At 40.3% G+C, this 17,711-nt stretch overlaps 1 protein-coding gene across 16 annotated transcripts in view; it reads right to left on the bottom strand.

The window, feature by feature from the left end:
• The window catches only part of ASPH (aspartate beta-hydroxylase), a 222,165-nt gene that overhangs the window by 104,821 nt on the left and 99,633 nt on the right, over positions 1-17,711 (bottom strand). For all 16 annotated transcript variants that reach the window (XM_050801980.1, XM_050801985.1, XM_050801981.1 and 13 more), the window contains one exon: positions 12,362-12,403. In XM_050801980.1, the coding sequence (XP_050657937.1) occupies positions 12,362-12,403 (42 nt within the window). The remainder of the gene's footprint in view (positions 1-12,361; positions 12,404-17,711) is intronic.

Here is a 17,711-nt window from a genome sequence, read left to right as displayed (position 1 = left end):
AGTAAGTACTGCTCTTGGAGTACTGCTGGGCTTGCTGTGAGCAGAAACACCTGTGATATTTTTTCCACATCAACTTATCACACTTCAGTATCTGAGTTCACAGGGCTCTTGCATGGGTGCAACCCTCACTCACTATTTGAGGACCAGCTCAAATGTCATCGCTCCATGAAGACTCCGGTTGCTTTCCATCTCCTGCCAGCAGTGTGTCATTTCCTCCTGGTGTTCCTACAGCATTTCGTTCATAGTCTCTACCTCTTTACATTGTAGAGTACTACTTGCTTTGCTTTCAGAGGGCTCCACAGAGCATAGCACATAAAAGGAGCCCAAATATTTTGCAAATTAATACATCATCCTTCTTAGCTAGAAGCTGTTATCTTCTTTATTCAGTTCCCCCTTCCATTCTTTAAGAAGGATCAACATGTCAAGGGATGGCTGAAGTCCCAGGACATGGTGCAAGCCGCCTGGCCTTCACCAGACACAAATGAATCCCCTGTAAATGAAAGTGTGTCGGAATATATATAATTCTTTCTCCTACTCCGTTCATCCATGCACGCTGACTTTTAAAAATGAACCCAAAGGCAAAAATCAGTGTTCTCTGATTCTACCATGACCAACTCAACAAACATATTTATAGTTTGAAATGAGTTTAGAATTCACAACATAAATTGCTATATATTCACCTTAAGTGGTTAGCATATCTAGTAGTAAATAATTTAGGAGAGGAACCATGAAAGAAGTACCGTTATGCCCTCAGTAATGTTTTCTTATTACGTTAATAAGAGTGAAAGGAAAAAACAACAACATTCTTTCTGGCATGAGAGACCCATGACTGGGTCTATGGCAATGTCCCAGGAAATGCTGAGTACCTTCTGAGTACAAAGCACAGCTAAGTCCCTTCGCAGAAAGTGAACCAATGAAGTGGAATGCATCTGCCATTTATTATTAGGGTTATGTTTTTCCTCAAACATCTTCATCCTATATAGCAATATTTCTTCAGTAAATGACATGTCCCCACATACATGATGAGGACTTAATTAGTTGCTTCAAATAGTTAAGCAGCAAAAATCTCAAAGAGGATAGTGTCTGCCCTCAGCTGCTCAAATGAGGGTGGAGAATGAGGACAGCAATAGGGAGGAGGATGGGGGACTTGAGCCAATGGTCAAGCGGGTCTCTCCAGTCCAAGGTCAGAGGCAGTTGCTGTCTTTCCCAGGCAACACATTTGCAGCACTGGGAAAGGCTCACCTTTCTTCCAGCACTTGCTGGCATCAATGCAGTAGTAACTGATGGCATCAGAAAAAGCTAGACCTTTGAAAACATCATTGATAAAAATCTTGTTCTTTCATATCTGAAGTTTGAGCACATGTAGTGGCAACTGAGAATTTGTTAAAATTAGTCTTTTAGTCCTGATTCAAATTTGCACGGTTTGGTAAAGGAATGGAGCTGAGTGAGGTGAGAGTCTGCCGACGAGACAGAACGTGGGCCATGAGATGAAAAGGGTCTACGCCAGAATTCAGACTGGAACAGCTGCCTCGACTGTCAAGCCCAGTATTCTGTCCACACCATGAGAAGGAAGTAAGGTTTCCTCAGCTCCTCAGTACAGCTAGGTTTGCTTACCATTTGTGGCTCATATGGTTATCTTTAAAATAGCTGTTTAATAAACTTACGATTTTTTTTTCATACTACAGGTTCAGCTTTTCTCAAACAATCCTTTGGTTGGCATTATATTTTATTTAAAAACCCCTTCAAATGGGATTCAAATATTGTCAAAAAATGATTTCTGAATCAGGTGATGCCAATAACAATTTTTAGTTAAGATGGGCCTGGTACACAGACCAGACTGACTAGGTCAGCAGCGCATGTTAACTAACACTTCTCAGCCATGACTACACATGAGAATTATCACACCTAGAGCAATGAAATCAGAATAGTTGAGGGTGGGACCCAGGCACTGTCTGAACTCTGCTCCATGTGATTCTAATGCGCTTTCTTCTTCCTCTTCATCCACTGGGATCCATCCTGCAGTCCTTTGATGTCACTGTGCCTGGCCAGCAGTGACACAGAGCTGGGTGAGACTAGCAGGCAGGTAGGGGTGGGAAATGCTACGGTATACAGTGTGCCTAAGGAGAACCTAGTTTTGTTTGGGTGCATTACTGGTTTCAATAGCAGTTAATTATCTATATATTAGCTTCAGGTGTTCCAGATGGAGGGCGAGGAGGAAAAGGGAAGGTTGGATAAAAGCATTATGGCAGGTGATACACCACGAGTGCGGCTGCTCTCCTGGCACTGAGCTCATGCCCTGCTACCTTCATCCTGGACCAGCTCCTAACGACGTGGCAGGGCTAGCGACGGGGCTCTCTGTGCTATTCCAGTACTTCTGAGGATCCAATGCTACCCCTCCACGTGGAAATCCTGCTTTCTGTCAGCGAACATCCTCTGCTGGCAGCTTTACTTGTGGTCTGTTCCAGAATCCCTGTGAGGCTGGGTTTCTCCATATTTCTGAGATAGATTTGCCTGCTGCCTCCTGCATGGCCTCCAGACACTGCCTGTGGGAGATGCCTAATCTTCGTTCCACGCTCACCCACCTCTCTGTCACTGCTGACCAGGCATGGTAGCAGCAAAGGACTGTGGGATGGATCCCAGTGGATGAAGAGGAAGAAGAAAGAGCATTGCAGCAAAGAGGAAAGGCATGACTGACATTCATGGTATTAAGGAAAGGTGGTAGACTGGCTTCCCAGGCAGGATGTAATAAAATCACTCAAAATAAAACAGAATTTGATTTATTTTCACCATTACTAATATTTTCCTATTGTCAATATATATTTGATTTTTAAGTGAAAAAACATAAAAAATATGGCAGGAACTACCGCTCTAAATGCCACTGGACCTACCATTATATTAGAAGAATGAAAAGTGCTATAGGGAAGAGGTCTACAGGGCTCACACTAAGGTAATTTTCAGTAATGCATTTTTCAAACTAAGGTAGCCGCCAATTTGAAGTTTAAATAAATGAATATATTCAACAACTCACAGCACTGTCTTTTTATGGCACATTTTTTGAAAGCTTAATTTTAAGTGAATTTAGGCATATGTGGTTAAAGTTAATCTTTAATTTGCCTCAGTATGCAAATAGACAATGTGTTCATAAACAATGAAGTGGATTGCTTGATTTGAAAGAGAGTCACATCTTCCATCATTAAAAAAATTTACAATCCTAACAATCATTTTAAAACATACCAGTACCTAATTTTTTTTTCCTTAAGAAACATATTTTACTTTCCTGCTCACATTGTCACAAGCATTATATAAATTAGCTTTGTAAAATGTGGAGTGCTCCATGGGCAGCAGTAGAATGGGATTTTAATGATAATGAGGAATTTGCTATTATTGTCCTGTGGTGTGTTTGACTGAAGATGCACTCTGGTGAAAACAGGTGTCCTAAATTATCACATGTACTACACTATGGTTAGAAATCATGAAATGAAAAATAAAAACAAAGAGAATGTGTATTTCAACACAGCTAAAAAGCTCTACTATATTTGCTAAGACTGGTGATATATGCTGAGCTTATTTCAATCACTAAAATTGCCATAATTAAACTTCTCTCTAAATCAGGCTTGTATGAGAGTCAGAAATCTTGTATAATTAACTTATCTGTGGAAGTAATCAGACAATAACTGCTGGTATATTTTAGGAACCACTAAAACTACTGTAGCTGTTGAATGTAATGACTATAATAAATCTTTAAGAGCAGTTATCTCATAACCACTTTTCACAGCTGCAAGGGTGGACGGGAGACAGTTTTTTCAAAGCTTTTCCTTCAGTTGGTTTAATTATGGTATTGCTACATTGCTCTTCTACAACATGGAAAAATTACTAGGCCTAGTGGTTAGCTGGAACTGAACCACCAGCCTGTGCTGCAACATCTAGGCAGGTTGTTGTCAATGAGGAATACCTAGTGTTTCAGGACTGCTAAAGACAAGGCTAAAGCTTCTCCAGTGGGCAACAAAAAGACAAAGACAGCTCTAACTAGGCTAACCATGCACTAACTAAGTTCAAGACAGTGATGGCTTGATCAAGCCCATGTGCATCAGTGGAACGGACCCTCAGAGACTGAATGATTGCAACTTCATGACAGGTGTCTTTGCAGCCAGGCACTACAGTTCTCATCTCAATAAGATGGATGAATAAATTTTTAAAGGAAAGGACCACACTTCATACTTCCCAAGCTCACAAGCCAAAGCCATCCCTCGATTACTTACTTTCCACCTTCATGGATAGCCCCAGGGAATCTGGTGAAAAAGCTAGCAGAAACTTGAGGGGGATGGATTAGCTATAATGACTTCAAAAGCAAATCATCCCCAACTTCAGCACCTTACAACAGCCATAAACATTTATTCTATTTCACAAGTTTTTTGCTATATGGACGCAGCTTCTTGTATACCCTCATAATGTAGCAGCTGGTTTCCTCCAGAGTGAGCGATTAAAAGGGATTATCATAAAAGCTGCAACATCTTTTATGAGTTAGCCTTGGAAGTCACACTCTGTCACTTCTGCAATATTCTTTTGGCCACACAGGTCAGCTTTATTCAATAGACAGAAAACTACACAGAGGCATGAATACCAGGAGGCAGGAATCACTGGGGGTTGCCTTCGAGGCTGACTACTATATAAATCTATCCCCAGAAAGAGCAGCTTCTGATGAAATGTACAAGTTTGTTATGTTTTCTTGAGTGCATTTCCCCATACAGGAGATAGAAGTCCTACTGGCTTGAGGTGTAAGAGGGCAGAACTTGGGGTTGGCCAGGCAACTGAAATTTAGATAGTGAATCCCAGAAGCAAGGGAAAATTCCAGAAGCAAGTCTCAAAATCTGAGTATGAATTCTACTCAAATCTTTGGCAAACAAATAAACTCTGAAGGCACAAGACACCTCCAACCTTGCTGACCAGACTTTAAACACAGCAATTAAAAGCTAAAACTCCTGAGCAGAGATATTAGCTGCTTTACACTGTTGGAGAGCCAGATTTTTCAATTTGAGTCCAGCCAAGTTAACTGTCTACTACACACCAACAGTCCTTAGAAAGAACAAAACAAATTCCAAAGTTGATATAACAAATTATATACACCAAAATTACTAGATATGCAAAAACATAGGAATCACCTGACCCAGTTTTCAACCAAAAATTACTAGATATGCAAAAAAATAGGAATCACCTGACCCAGTCTCAGAAAAAAAAAAAGGAGTCAACTGCAGCTGCCTGCCATTGTGCCCAAATATTGGGTTTATTAGAAAAATACTTCAAATTGTTGATTATAGATAAGTACAAAGAATTAAATAAAAACATAGTATTAATGAGTAAACAGACATGGAATCTTCATAGTGAAATGGAAACTACAAAAAAGAAGCAGTTGGAGATCTAAGTTGGAAAGAACAGCTAAAATGAAAACTTTACTAGATGAGCTCAACACAGATTTGAAATGGCAGAAGAGTCACTGAACTTGAAGACAGAATAATAGAAATGCAATCCAAGGGGAAAAATGATTAAGAAATGAACAAAGTTTTCTCTTTTTTTTGAGCCAGAGTCTTGCTCTGTCACCTAGGCTTGAGGGCAGTGGTGTGATTTCAGCTCATGGCAACCTCTGCCTTCAGGGCTCAAGTGATCCTCCCACCTCAGCCTCCCAGGTAATTGGGATTACAGGCACACACCACCACCTGGCTAATTTTTGTATTTTTAGTGGAGAAGGGATTTCACCACATTGGCCAGGCTAGTCTTGAACTCCTGACCTCAAGTAATCCACCCACCTCGGCCTCCCAAATTACTGGGATAACAGGCATAAGCCATCGTGCCAGGCCTAAAAATAAACCAAGTTTCATAGACCTGTGGGACATTTTCAAGCAGTCTAATATACATGTAATTATAGTCACGAAAGTAGGGGAGAAAGAGGATTAAAAAAATGAAGAAATGGAGCTGAAAAATGTTTAACTCATAAGATTGATGGGTAAGGCTTAAACAAGAACCCATCTGAAAATAACTTGAAATGTAGCAAATATGTTAGTAAACACTTAGAGTTAATTCATACTTTGACTTTTCTGTTTATAACTCTTCCTGCCCACCATTCAGGCTATTTGCATCTTATAATATCACTATCAGATGAAGGGGCAAGAATGAAAGGGAACGAGGTTAGTCACATTTTTTTTCATACTACAACTATTTAGTCAGCACCCCCTATCTATGGTTAAGTACCACTAGAATAGTGTGATAATTAATTATATTTGTCAACTTGGCTAAGCCATGGTACCCAGATATTTGGTTGAACATGTCTGGATATTGCTGAGAAAGTATTTTTAGGTGAGATTAACATTTAAATCAGTAGACTTTGAGTAAAGCAGATTACTCTCCATAATATGAGTAGGCCTGATCCAATTAGATGAAGGCCTTAAGAAAAAGTCTTATCTCCTTCCAAGGAAAAGCAATTCTGCCTCTAGACTCAAGCTGCAACATCAACTCTTTTCTGCAGATGCCAGTTTCTATAATCACATGAGCCAATTCCTTATAATAAATCTCTATCTGTATCTATTTCTATATCTATACACATACACACATCCTATTCATTTTGTTTCTCTGGAGAACTCTATAAACTCTCATTAGTTTAAGGGCAGAAGGGTCAGTCATGGTTCCTATTCTTTATAAGCTTTTTGTCTAGAAATTAAAAGGAAAATTCAAAATATGTGGTAATAAAAAATCTGTAAGCACAAGGCATCTTGGGAACAAAAAGAGAAACACACTCTCTGGTCTGGGGTAGGAGATGGGAGTGCAGTCAGAGAAGGCTTCCTGAAAGATAGAACATCTAAGCTCAGTTTTAATAAATGGATTGATAAAAGGGAAGTGGAGCGATTAGGAAGAGCATTTTGAACACAGGGAAGCCATAAGCGGGGGCTATCTCCTGAGATGCGTCATGTGCTGCACTAAGAAGTTTATTTTTTATCATCAAAGCAATAGAGAACTTTGTTCAAATATGTTATATACAGTTGTAAGAATCACAAGGAAAACTTCATTGAAGATTTTTTAAGTAAGAAAACTTCTGAATGACACTTGATTATTAACTATGTCTGTTATGTTCTTTATGATCACAGAAAACTAAGAACTATCCATATGAAGTGCCAGTTGCACCAAGCTGATTTACTGGCTGTAATACAGCCATCTCCACCTTTTTGTAAGTTGCTTTGCAGATGTGATTTCTGTTAGTGTAAATGTGATTTGTTTTCTAGCGCCATCTGGTGTTTTGTTAGGGCACTGATTATGACTTTTTAAAAAAATACATAGAGTACCCAGGAAATCTTTAAATGTTTTAAAGACATGTAAATACTGTTTACACATATTCTTAATTGTAATGAATAATTTAATAAGATATTAAGTATAAGTTTAAATAAAAAAGTTCAGGAAAATCCCACAATACAAATACAATTTTATCTAACACCCACCCACCTACGTGCACACATGGATACATACAAGCAAAAACACATTTCCTTTGCTCTTCAAATTTCTTTAAAGGCTCACAAATCCCAACTGATAACTGATCTTTGATAATATACTAAATCAGGAACATATTGCACATTTTTGTGTTCGGTGAATTTGTCAAAGCATCACTTTTCAGGTTAGCGTGAATTCTTTTTTCTTGAGTCAGGATCTTGCTCTGTTGCCCAGACTGGAGTGCAGTGGCGTGATCATAGCTCACTGCAGCACTGATCCTCCTACCTCAGACGCCTGAGTAGCTGGGACTATAGGTGCATGCTACCATTCCTGGCTAAGTGTTGGGTTTTTGTTGTTGTTGTTTGTTGAGACAGTATCTCACTATATTGCCCAGGCTGGTCTCAAACTCCTGGCCTCAAGCGATCCTCCCCTGGCCTTCCAAAGTGCTGAGATTATAGGCATTAGCCACTGTGACTGGCCATAGATCTATATTTGACCTCTTTCACTCCATTATCCCACCCATTATCAAACCCTACTAACTTTATATCCAAATATATGTAGAATTTAACCAGCACTTACCACCTCTACTCTACATTGTAATCCCGGTCATCATCATGTCTTGCCTGGACCACTGCAATAGTCTCCTAATTGGTTTCCCTGCTTCCAATCTTGCACCCCTATAGCTCGAATGAGCCTTTGAAAACATAATGCAATCATATCCATCTTCTGCCCAGAATCTCCCAATGGCCATCTCACTGGAGATAATACACAAGTTCTTACTTTTTTCTTCGAAGGCCTATGTGATTTGAACCCTTGACTACTCTGGTATCATGCACTCCTACACTCTCCTCTCACACATTCTTTGCCAACAATCGCCTCCTTGTTAAGCCTCAAGCATGCTAAGCACACATGCCTTAAGGACTATGAAAATGCTCCCCAAGTCTCAGAACTCTTCTCCCAGACAGTGGTGCAGCTCAGGCCCTTGCCTCTTCAAATCTCTGCTTAAAAGTCACCATCCAAGAGGCCTATTACACAGCAACACCTCCTGCTCATTCTGTTTTCTTTTCCTGCCTTATATTCCTTTTCACACTTAACACTGCCTGTTATATTTTAATTTTTTTAAAACTACATATCTAGCCCACTCTCTTCCCTATACACACCGAAATGCAAGTACAATGAGAGCTGTGACTGTTTTATTGACTGTTTCGGGCCCAGTGCCTAAAACAGAGCCTGGACATCGTAAGTACTCACTATGTACTCAATAAATGGATGAACGCAAATGACTGTTTGAATTTGACATCTAACAAGCCATTTTTGTATTGGATTATTTTGTGGTTCACACATTTTGTGACCGTGGCTATGGAATATGTGGGAAAAGATGACATCCAGTGGGGAGAAACTGATATCGCAATTTTATCTAAAACATAAAAACAGTCTGATTTGACTTTTAAGTAACAGATGTCTGCAAATGAGGGCCTATTTTGCCTTAAAACATTTCAATTTCTGTTATTATGAAACTAAAGTCTGATGAGTGAAGGACATTCCATTTTTTTACTACATATTCCAGATACGTAATGTTTCCCTTTCCCTTTTCCCTACCATATAACAGTACCATATGAATCGATTTGGTAAAAAATACATGGAATTTACACAGCTCACAATTTGCTCCAACAGATTTTTAATAAATCTGTGATAACATTGATTCATTATTTATTTTAATTCTGTCTATTCCTGCATTTCCCCCTTAATAAAATACTTTAGTTACAAACATATTTTGGTTGGTACTGATCTAAAGTGCTAATTTTAAATGGGGGGAGAGTGACAAACCAGTCAACAGAAGCTGTTGCAATGATTCTCCTTGCAGGTTCCAGAGGTCCCAGCCCCTACACTCCCCTGGCAAACCCCCTTTAGGATCAGAGTCCCTGGAGGTCAGACCTGTGCACCGAGGATACCTGGCAGTGCAGGGGAAGGTACGGGCTGCTAAGGCTGGAATGGGGGGTCTGGAGCATGAGGGGCAGAGATGTGAGGAGCTCACAACTGCAACCATCCTGTGAGCAGCAGATTTGGGGAGGGTTTGCAAGTGTTCCTGTTTTTCTGCAACAAGCCATGCCCACCATTCGGACTCCCCGTCCCTCCCTTTGTAAGAATGCATTACAGTGGACCTCCCAGAAGCAAACCAGTCAATGTGTAAATGAGAAAGGGCTCTGTTTGGTACAGAGATGTGCATGGGCTGGGTAGTGTCCACAGCATGAAAAAAATGTCCAGACTTCCACCATGGTCTAGTCTTTGACTTTCTCTAACTGCATCTTATACACTCTAGGCTTGTTCAGGTGCTCCAGCTTCTTGGGCCCTTCTCTCCTGTCTCAGGACTTTTGCACAAACTGTTCCTCTGCTCAGAGTGCTTAGGTTTCCCTAACCTCCTGGGACGCCTTCTTCCCTGACTCACAGCCCCTTCTGCCTACGGCATGCTCTCCTGCTTTGTTTCCTCAGAACTCTTACCACAATTTCAGTCTGTGTGTGTACTGCTGGTCTCCCTATTGGGATGTGAGCTCCCTGAAACAGGAACCTGGTCTGTCTTGCTCTCACCTGCAACCACTTGTCTAGAACAACACCTGGCATGTAGTTGGCACCAAATATTTAAGGGGATGGAGTGTGTTTTGAGGGGCAAAGATCAGGAGTCAGTTTTAGACTTGTTAAGTTTGAAGTGATTATTACACATCCAACACGTTGAAGTTATCAGGCAGACACCATGTAGACAGCTGGACACACCAGTCTAGAGTGCAGCGAAAAGACCCAGGCTGTGGGTAAATTTGCCAATCTGTGGCATACAGAGGCATTTAAAGCCATGAGATTAGATGAGATCATTAAGGGAGTGCGTGTATATGGGGAAATGCTCTGAGGACTAAGTCTGGGGCACTCCAGTGATTAATGGTCAAGGAGATGAGAAACATCCATCCAAAGAGCCTGAGAAAAGCAAACAGTAGAGAGCAGGAGAAAGACCAAGAGAACGTCATATCCAGCAAGCCATGTGAAGGGAGTGTTTGAAGGACAGGAAGTGATCAAGTCTATCAAAAGCTACTGATTTGCCCCTTCTTGCCTTGTATTTTCTCATTAGCATGTATCACTATCTATTACAGTTATATCCTAAATATATTGGAAGATCCAGGAAGTAAGACAGCAGACAGCTTGTTAGAGTATGATGATCGAGCTAATCTCAGTGATCTATAAAACAGAGCCAGCGAACAGTTTCTGATATTGAGGAGAAAACTTCAGAATTACACAAATTATTTACAAATGCATAACTAAATACTAGAAAGAAACATCTAAGGCCAGGCACAGCAGTTCACACTTGTAATCCCAGTACCTTGGGAGGCCAAGGTGGGAGGATCACGAGGTCAGGAGTTTGAGACCAGCCTGGTCAACACAGTGAAACCCCATCTCTACTAAAAAAATACAAAAATTAGTTGATGTGGTGGCATGCGCCTGTAATCCCAGCTACTCGGGAGGCTGAGGCAGGAGAATTGCTTGAATTGGGGAGGAGGAGGTTGCAGTGAGCCGAGATCATGCCGTTGCACTCCAGTCTGGGTGATAGAGCGAGATGCCATCTTGGAAGGAAAGGAAGGAAGGAAGGAAGGAAGGAAGGAAGGAAGGAAGGAAGGAGGGAGGGAGGGAGGGAGGGAGGGAGGGAGGGAGGAAGGAAGGAAGGAAGAAGAAAGAAAGAGAGAGAGAGAGAGAGAAAGAGAAGAGAGAGAGAGAAAGAAAGAAAGAAAGAGAAAGAAGAGAAAGAGCTAAAAGAAAGTTAGGAGTGGGACTTGGGGATATGAAGTAGTAGGGAAGAGGACTGCTGCTATTTATTATAAACCTCAACTTTTAAAACTATATCCTTGTACTACTTTGACAAAAATTAAAAACAACTAGTTAGAAAAACATTTTCATGAACTAGAGGCCTACTTCTCAACTTGTGGGCTGTGAAATTACAGCCAGAGGCCAGCAACTCCACATGCTCACCAAGTGTCATCTGCACACCAAGCAAGGTCTTATGCACCGTATGTACAAGATACATATGTACATACTGCTTTCAGCACTACAAATTAAATTAAAAGCATTCCTGAAATTGTAATAATATTCAATCATTAAAGATCATATCATTCAACTGATACTAAAAATAGCCACTATTCTATGATCATCCATATACTTTTTTAACATTAAAAATAGTTCTTCACTCTGAGTAAGTTTAGGAACCCCTGTGAAAGCTGAACTAAAATACTATGGGTTATTAAATTTATGAGACTGCCTTTGTAATAAACGTTTGGAAGGCAGAGATAATTCTTTCTACATAGCTATAACTACGTTTCCACGTCTTTCCAACAATTCAGAGTTCCTTGAAAAAGATATCATGTTCTAGGAATCTTTGGATTCCTACACTTAGTACAGTTATTGACATACAACAATAAATAATATTTAATGTATCTTAAGTGCTTTCCCTGTTAGTTATTGCTTTAAGCACTATATGTATATTTTCATTTTATTACTATCATGGAAACACAGCCTTCAGAAGTTGGTACTCTTATGATTCCTACGTTACAGAAGAGAAAAACTGAGGCACAAAAGTTAAGTATTTTTCCCAAGGACACATGAGTGTGAATGTCAAAACTAGAATTAGAAGCTATTTAGAATTAGAATTGCAATCTCTTTCTGTGCTTTGGCTCTTAATGTTTATGTAAAATATTAATAAGTGGTCAATGATAAAATCATTGAAATAACAAACCTAGAAGCAAATTCTTCTAATTAGTGACATAAAATAAAATTATGTTATTCTTCGATGGAAAATAAAATCATGTTATTCTTTTCCCCATGTATATTTTAAAGGCTGTTTATCTAACAATCTCACCTTTTGCTTTTTGTTCTGGATCTTCTGTTGTTCTATTTGTTCCTGAAAATTAAAGACAAAACATAGTAAGTACTATGCAAGTCACCATTCAGTATCTCAAAATATAGGACAATATTTAAATGAATTCAATAAGTATAATCAAAGAAAAATATATTTGATCATACAATTCAATTTTCCTAAATCCTGAATTCATTACAAATGAAGTTCATTAGAAAATATCAAGATTTGGGCATATTTCAATTACTTCTACTAAAAGTCACCAAGCACTGACTAGGCACCAGGCTAAGTACTCCTTGTCTATAAGGTAGGGGAGTTGGAGTAGGTGATATACATCAACTCCAGGTGTCTCTAAGGTTCAAAGATATGTGGGTGGGGAGAAGCCATCATTAAAGCTTGTTCAATGTTGTTATTGTCTCTTAAAACCAGAAAACAACTTGAATAATTGATATCATGTGCTTTAAAGGAATGCAGCATGTCACACTGCTTGGAATATTAGTCTGCTACTCTAAGGACTTCACATATACACAGATGATCCATTGGGGGAGCTCGTGCTGAAGCCCAGGTGAGAAGCCAGAGATGAACCCAAGACCCCACCTGTGTCAGATGCACTAAGTAAATCACAGTCAGTGTCTCTCCCACAAATAGAATTACCTAGGACAGTGACACCCACCAAGAGCCTAGACTAGCCAAAGAACATCCACCCCTCACAAGGAAAACAACAGCATATGAGCTGACCACGTGTTTTTAACCTCATTTGTGCACCTATAACTTCACATCAGGATGAGTGTGCAAATTAGGATCTAGTTAATTTTCAAGGTAATCAGTTGATTACGGCCCTAGTAGGAACTTATCTGTTCTTTGGGTATTTCTAGGAACACGGGCGTATGCATATGGGTTGGAGTGGGAACAAGGCAGAGTCTGGGAGACTGGTAAAAAATCAGACTCTGTCCTCTCCCACAGAAGCTGCTTGAGGATGTCAGTGAGATTAGGGATGCAGTCAAGTGAACATTGACACGGATCACTCAATTTGTTGGTGTGGAGTTTCCCACATTCATTCATATAAAACATTTCAATTTGGGGAGATGAAAAGTAAATCTGAGGCTGGTTTTAATGCAGGGAAGGGTTTTTTATAAGTCAACTCTTGTTCCATAAAAGGAAGAAAGGGGAACTAACTTTGAAATCTAGTGTACCAGGCTAAGTGCTAAGCACATCATTTACGGATTCGCTTGTCTTCTCACACCCTTGGAGAAGGTCTTACCTCCCTCTTTGTGCACAGGAGAAAATAGATGGCTGAGAAATTAGAGTCCCCAAAGTTATCAAGGCCAGCAGTTTACACAATTCCAAAGCATACGTTCTTTCCACTGAACCATTGTGTACCTTTCTTCAAAGAGAAATAAGGGGACAGAGAAGTGCCAGTCTTGAGTTTTGCAAAGAGTTGATTTTATAAGGTTGACAGCACATACCTCCTGGGCAGTGCTGCAAGAATAATGCAGGATTTTTTTTTTTTTAAAGGACTTGTGGATCTTGGTAGAATGTTCTAGAATTTCTGATCTTTTTAACTATAACCTCTTTATTATAAAGTTAGGTTGCTGAACTAGACCATTCAATACCATTCATTCAGCAAATATTAACTGAGCACCTAATAATGTCTGCCTGGCACCCTTGTAGTCATCGGATATACAGCAATGAAGAAAAGCATCAAAAATCCCTGTCCTGAAGGAGCTCTTTCTAGTGGGATCAGCATTACCTTCAGGAACACTGCAACCCTCCATATCCCCCAGTCATTGCATATGGCTAATGTGATTAGAAAAATCAAGTGTAAAATGCAAGTTTCTAACTGGACTAGATAGAACAGGTGGGTGCTGGTCATGAAGGGGAGTTTAGGGCTCTCCACAGATCTTCCCACTCTTGGGAGGCAAATAAGGAAGGAGGAGTGGTTTGAACTGGTCACATTCCAAATAGAAGTGGAAGGCGCTGATCCTGATGTGGGAGGGCCCTGGCCAAGTCTCCCCCCGTCCTCTGGACTCACATCCTCCCAGGAAAGTGGAGGGTGAGTGTGGTTGGACATATGCCCAGAAACAAGGGCCACCATCTTTCTCCCCATGCTGTATCTAAAAGGGGGGTGGCAGTCTGACCTAAAGCCTGACACAGATCATTCCAGGCCCCAGGCCAAAAGCTCTCTTATTCTCATTCTTGTCCTCTTCTGTCCTTCACTTCACATCAACAAGCTGAGTTCTGAGACTCCTTTCGGATATGGAGAAAATACACAGAGAATACGTTTTAGGCTCTATGAGTTTTATTGCTTAAATTTAGCTTAGGTAAAGGAGCTTTCTATGAGATTCAGCTTACCCCAGGAGCATTCTGCAGCGATAATAATGAAGTGCTACTTTGCTTTATTCTCTGTACCTATGCTTCTCTGGAAGATCTCATTTGAATCTCACTGTGCCAAAGAGGAAAATGACTTGAGCCCATATTATATGCAGGCATTGTTCTAAGCACTTAACACAGACTATCCCATTTAAACTTCTCACCATTCATAGGAGGTAGTTATAATTTTACAAATACGGCAACTGAGGCATACAGAGGCTAAGGAATCTTGTCTAGGGTTACAAAACAAACAAAACCAATTTCAGAAGCTATATTCCATAAAATACTACTTTAATCACACTCTATATCCCAGTAATGGGGAATTCATCAACTAAAGGGAGCTATATGCTCAGCCCACCCCTGAAAATTACAAAAGTACAAGCCCACATGTAACTCATAGTTAGTGTTTAAATATTCATATTCAGAAAAGAAAGATGTTACACTACTCTTTACCTGTCTTAATGTTACTTTTTTCCTCCTTTAAATATTTTGTCAGAACAATAAACACCTTACTAAAAAGAATAGGATATGATATTTAAATGCAACCACTAAAGCAAATCACTTTTGTGGATTTTGTGGATTCAGATATACTGTACTCGGTCAGGCACGGTGGCTCATGCCTGTAATCCCAGCAGTTTGGGAGGCTGAAGCGGGCAGATCACAAGGTCAAGAGATCGAGACCATCCTGGCCAACATGGTGAAACCCTGTCTCTACTAAAAATACAAAAATTAGCTGGGAGTGGTGGCGCATGCCTGTAGTCCCAGCTACTTGGGAGGATGAGGCAGGAGAATCGCTTGAACCCAGGAGGCGGAGCTTGCAGTGAGCTGAGATCACACCACTGCACTCCAGCCTGGCAACAGAGCGAGACTCCATCTCAAAAATAAACAAAAAACAGATATACTGTACTCTATCATGTTCCAGCACTGCGCTAACCTGCTGGCTGAGCAGTTCTTGCTGGACTCAACATACATTCAAAGCGAATTTCCACCCAGGCCTGTGCATCCCTGTGGTAATGACTGCATTACCACACTGGCATCGGTTCTCTCCCTGCACCTGGACATGGGACTCTGCTCTATTCCTGAGCGCCCACACTGACCAGTCCTCATGTCACAGCTTTCCAGTCCCCTTCTCTCTCTACTAGCACTTCCTTAGCTCATGCTGTATCACCATCACCTATTACTAGTAAGTTGCCTAACCATCTTCCTACCCATGCTTTGGCCTCCCTCTAATGGCTTCCACCTCGCACCAGCTGCCTGAGAGTTGCTCTGAATACTGCTGTGTCACCTTGGGCCAGCAGGCACCCCACCTCTCTGACCTTGGCTTTGCTCACTTGCAGGCAGGAGTAATACTTATCTGCTGAAAAAACTCAGCTCCCTGACATGTGCGCACAGTACTTAGCTGAATGGGTGCTTCAATAAAAGTGGGTCTGCTTACCATTAGTGTTCATTTTTGTTTCCTCTGGACATGCTGGAGCTGAAAACAACCTGTTCTAGAAGCCCAGGGACTTCTTCCTTATTTAGTTCTCCTTTTCTGTCCAGAGAATGAAGACTGGAAATGGAAAAGAGAACTTTCCATGCCCATTTCTGCCCTTCCATCCTCTCACGATGAAATTAATATCCTCCCAATATGAAGTCATGTATAAGGTGGGGCAGTAGTTCTATTTTCAGTCTTTTGAGAAACCTAATTTACACTCCTGCTAACAGTACATGAGGGTTCCCCTTTCTCCACATGCTCACCAGCATTCATTACTGCCTGTCTTTTGATAAAAGCCAGTTTAACTCAGGTGAGATGGTATCTCAGTGTAGTTTTGATTTGCATTTCTGATGATCAAGGATGTAGAGCACCTTTTGGATACATGTTTGCCATTTTTATGTCTTCTTTTGAGAATTCAGATCTCTTGCCCATTTGAAAAATCAGGTTATTAGATTTTTCCCTATGGAGTTGTCTGAGCTCCTTATATATTCTCATTGTTAATCCCTTGACAGATGGGTAGTTTGCAAATACTTTGATGTATTCTGTGGGTTATCACTTCACTTTGTTGTTTCCTTTGCTGTGCAGAATCTTTGTAACTTAATGGGATTCCATTTTTCCATTTTTGCTTTGGTTGCCTGTGCTTTTGGGGTATTACTCAAGAAATCATTGCCTAGACCGATGGCCTGGGCAGTTTCCCCATTGTTTTCTCTTAGCAATCCCACTGCTAGGTATATATCCAAAACAAAAGAAATCAGCATATTGAAGAAATATCTGCACTCCCATGTTTATAGCAGCACTATTTACAATAGCCAAGCTTTGGAATCAACTTAAAGATCTGTCAACAGATGAATGAAGAAAATGTGTGTACACATATAATGGAGTACTATTCAGCCATAGAAAAGAACGGGATCCTGTCATTTGAAACAACATGGATGGAACTGGAGGTCATTACGTTAGGTGAAATAAGCCAGACACAGAAATACAAACATCATATGTTCTCACTAATTTGTGGGTGCTAAAAATTAAAACAATTGAACTCAAGGAGGTGGAGAGTAGAAGGATGGTTACCAGAGGGTGGGAAGGGTAGCTGGGGGAGAGGGGAGCAGGAGGTGAAGATGGTTAATGGGTACAAAAATATAGTTATATACAATGAATAAGATCTAATATTTGATAGCACAACAGGGTTACTATAGCCAACAATAATTTATTGTACATTTTCTATGCCTGTATTGAAATATCTCATATAGTCTAATTTATACATCTACTATATACTCATAAAAATTAAAAACTTGGGGGAAAAAGGTGCAGCAGGCTATCCAGGGAATAATCAAAACTTCTAGGTGCAGGGCAAAATCTACAAAGGATGGATGCAGGGGCTATTTAATTTTAATCTTGCCTCCTGGCAATGTAGCATGATAGTAAATGTAAAATAAGCATTATCTGTTAGAAATACATTAACTGGCTGAAGGTATTCCTTTGTGATTTTAGTAATCAAAAATGCTATAATCT

This window comes from Macaca thibetana, chromosome 8 (assembly GCF_024542745.1).
Source record: "Macaca thibetana thibetana isolate TM-01 chromosome 8, ASM2454274v1, whole genome shotgun sequence".
NCBI classification, from domain to species: domain Eukaryota; kingdom Metazoa; phylum Chordata; class Mammalia; order Primates; family Cercopithecidae; genus Macaca; species Macaca thibetana.
This window is presented reverse-complemented; position numbering and strand designations above follow the sequence as displayed.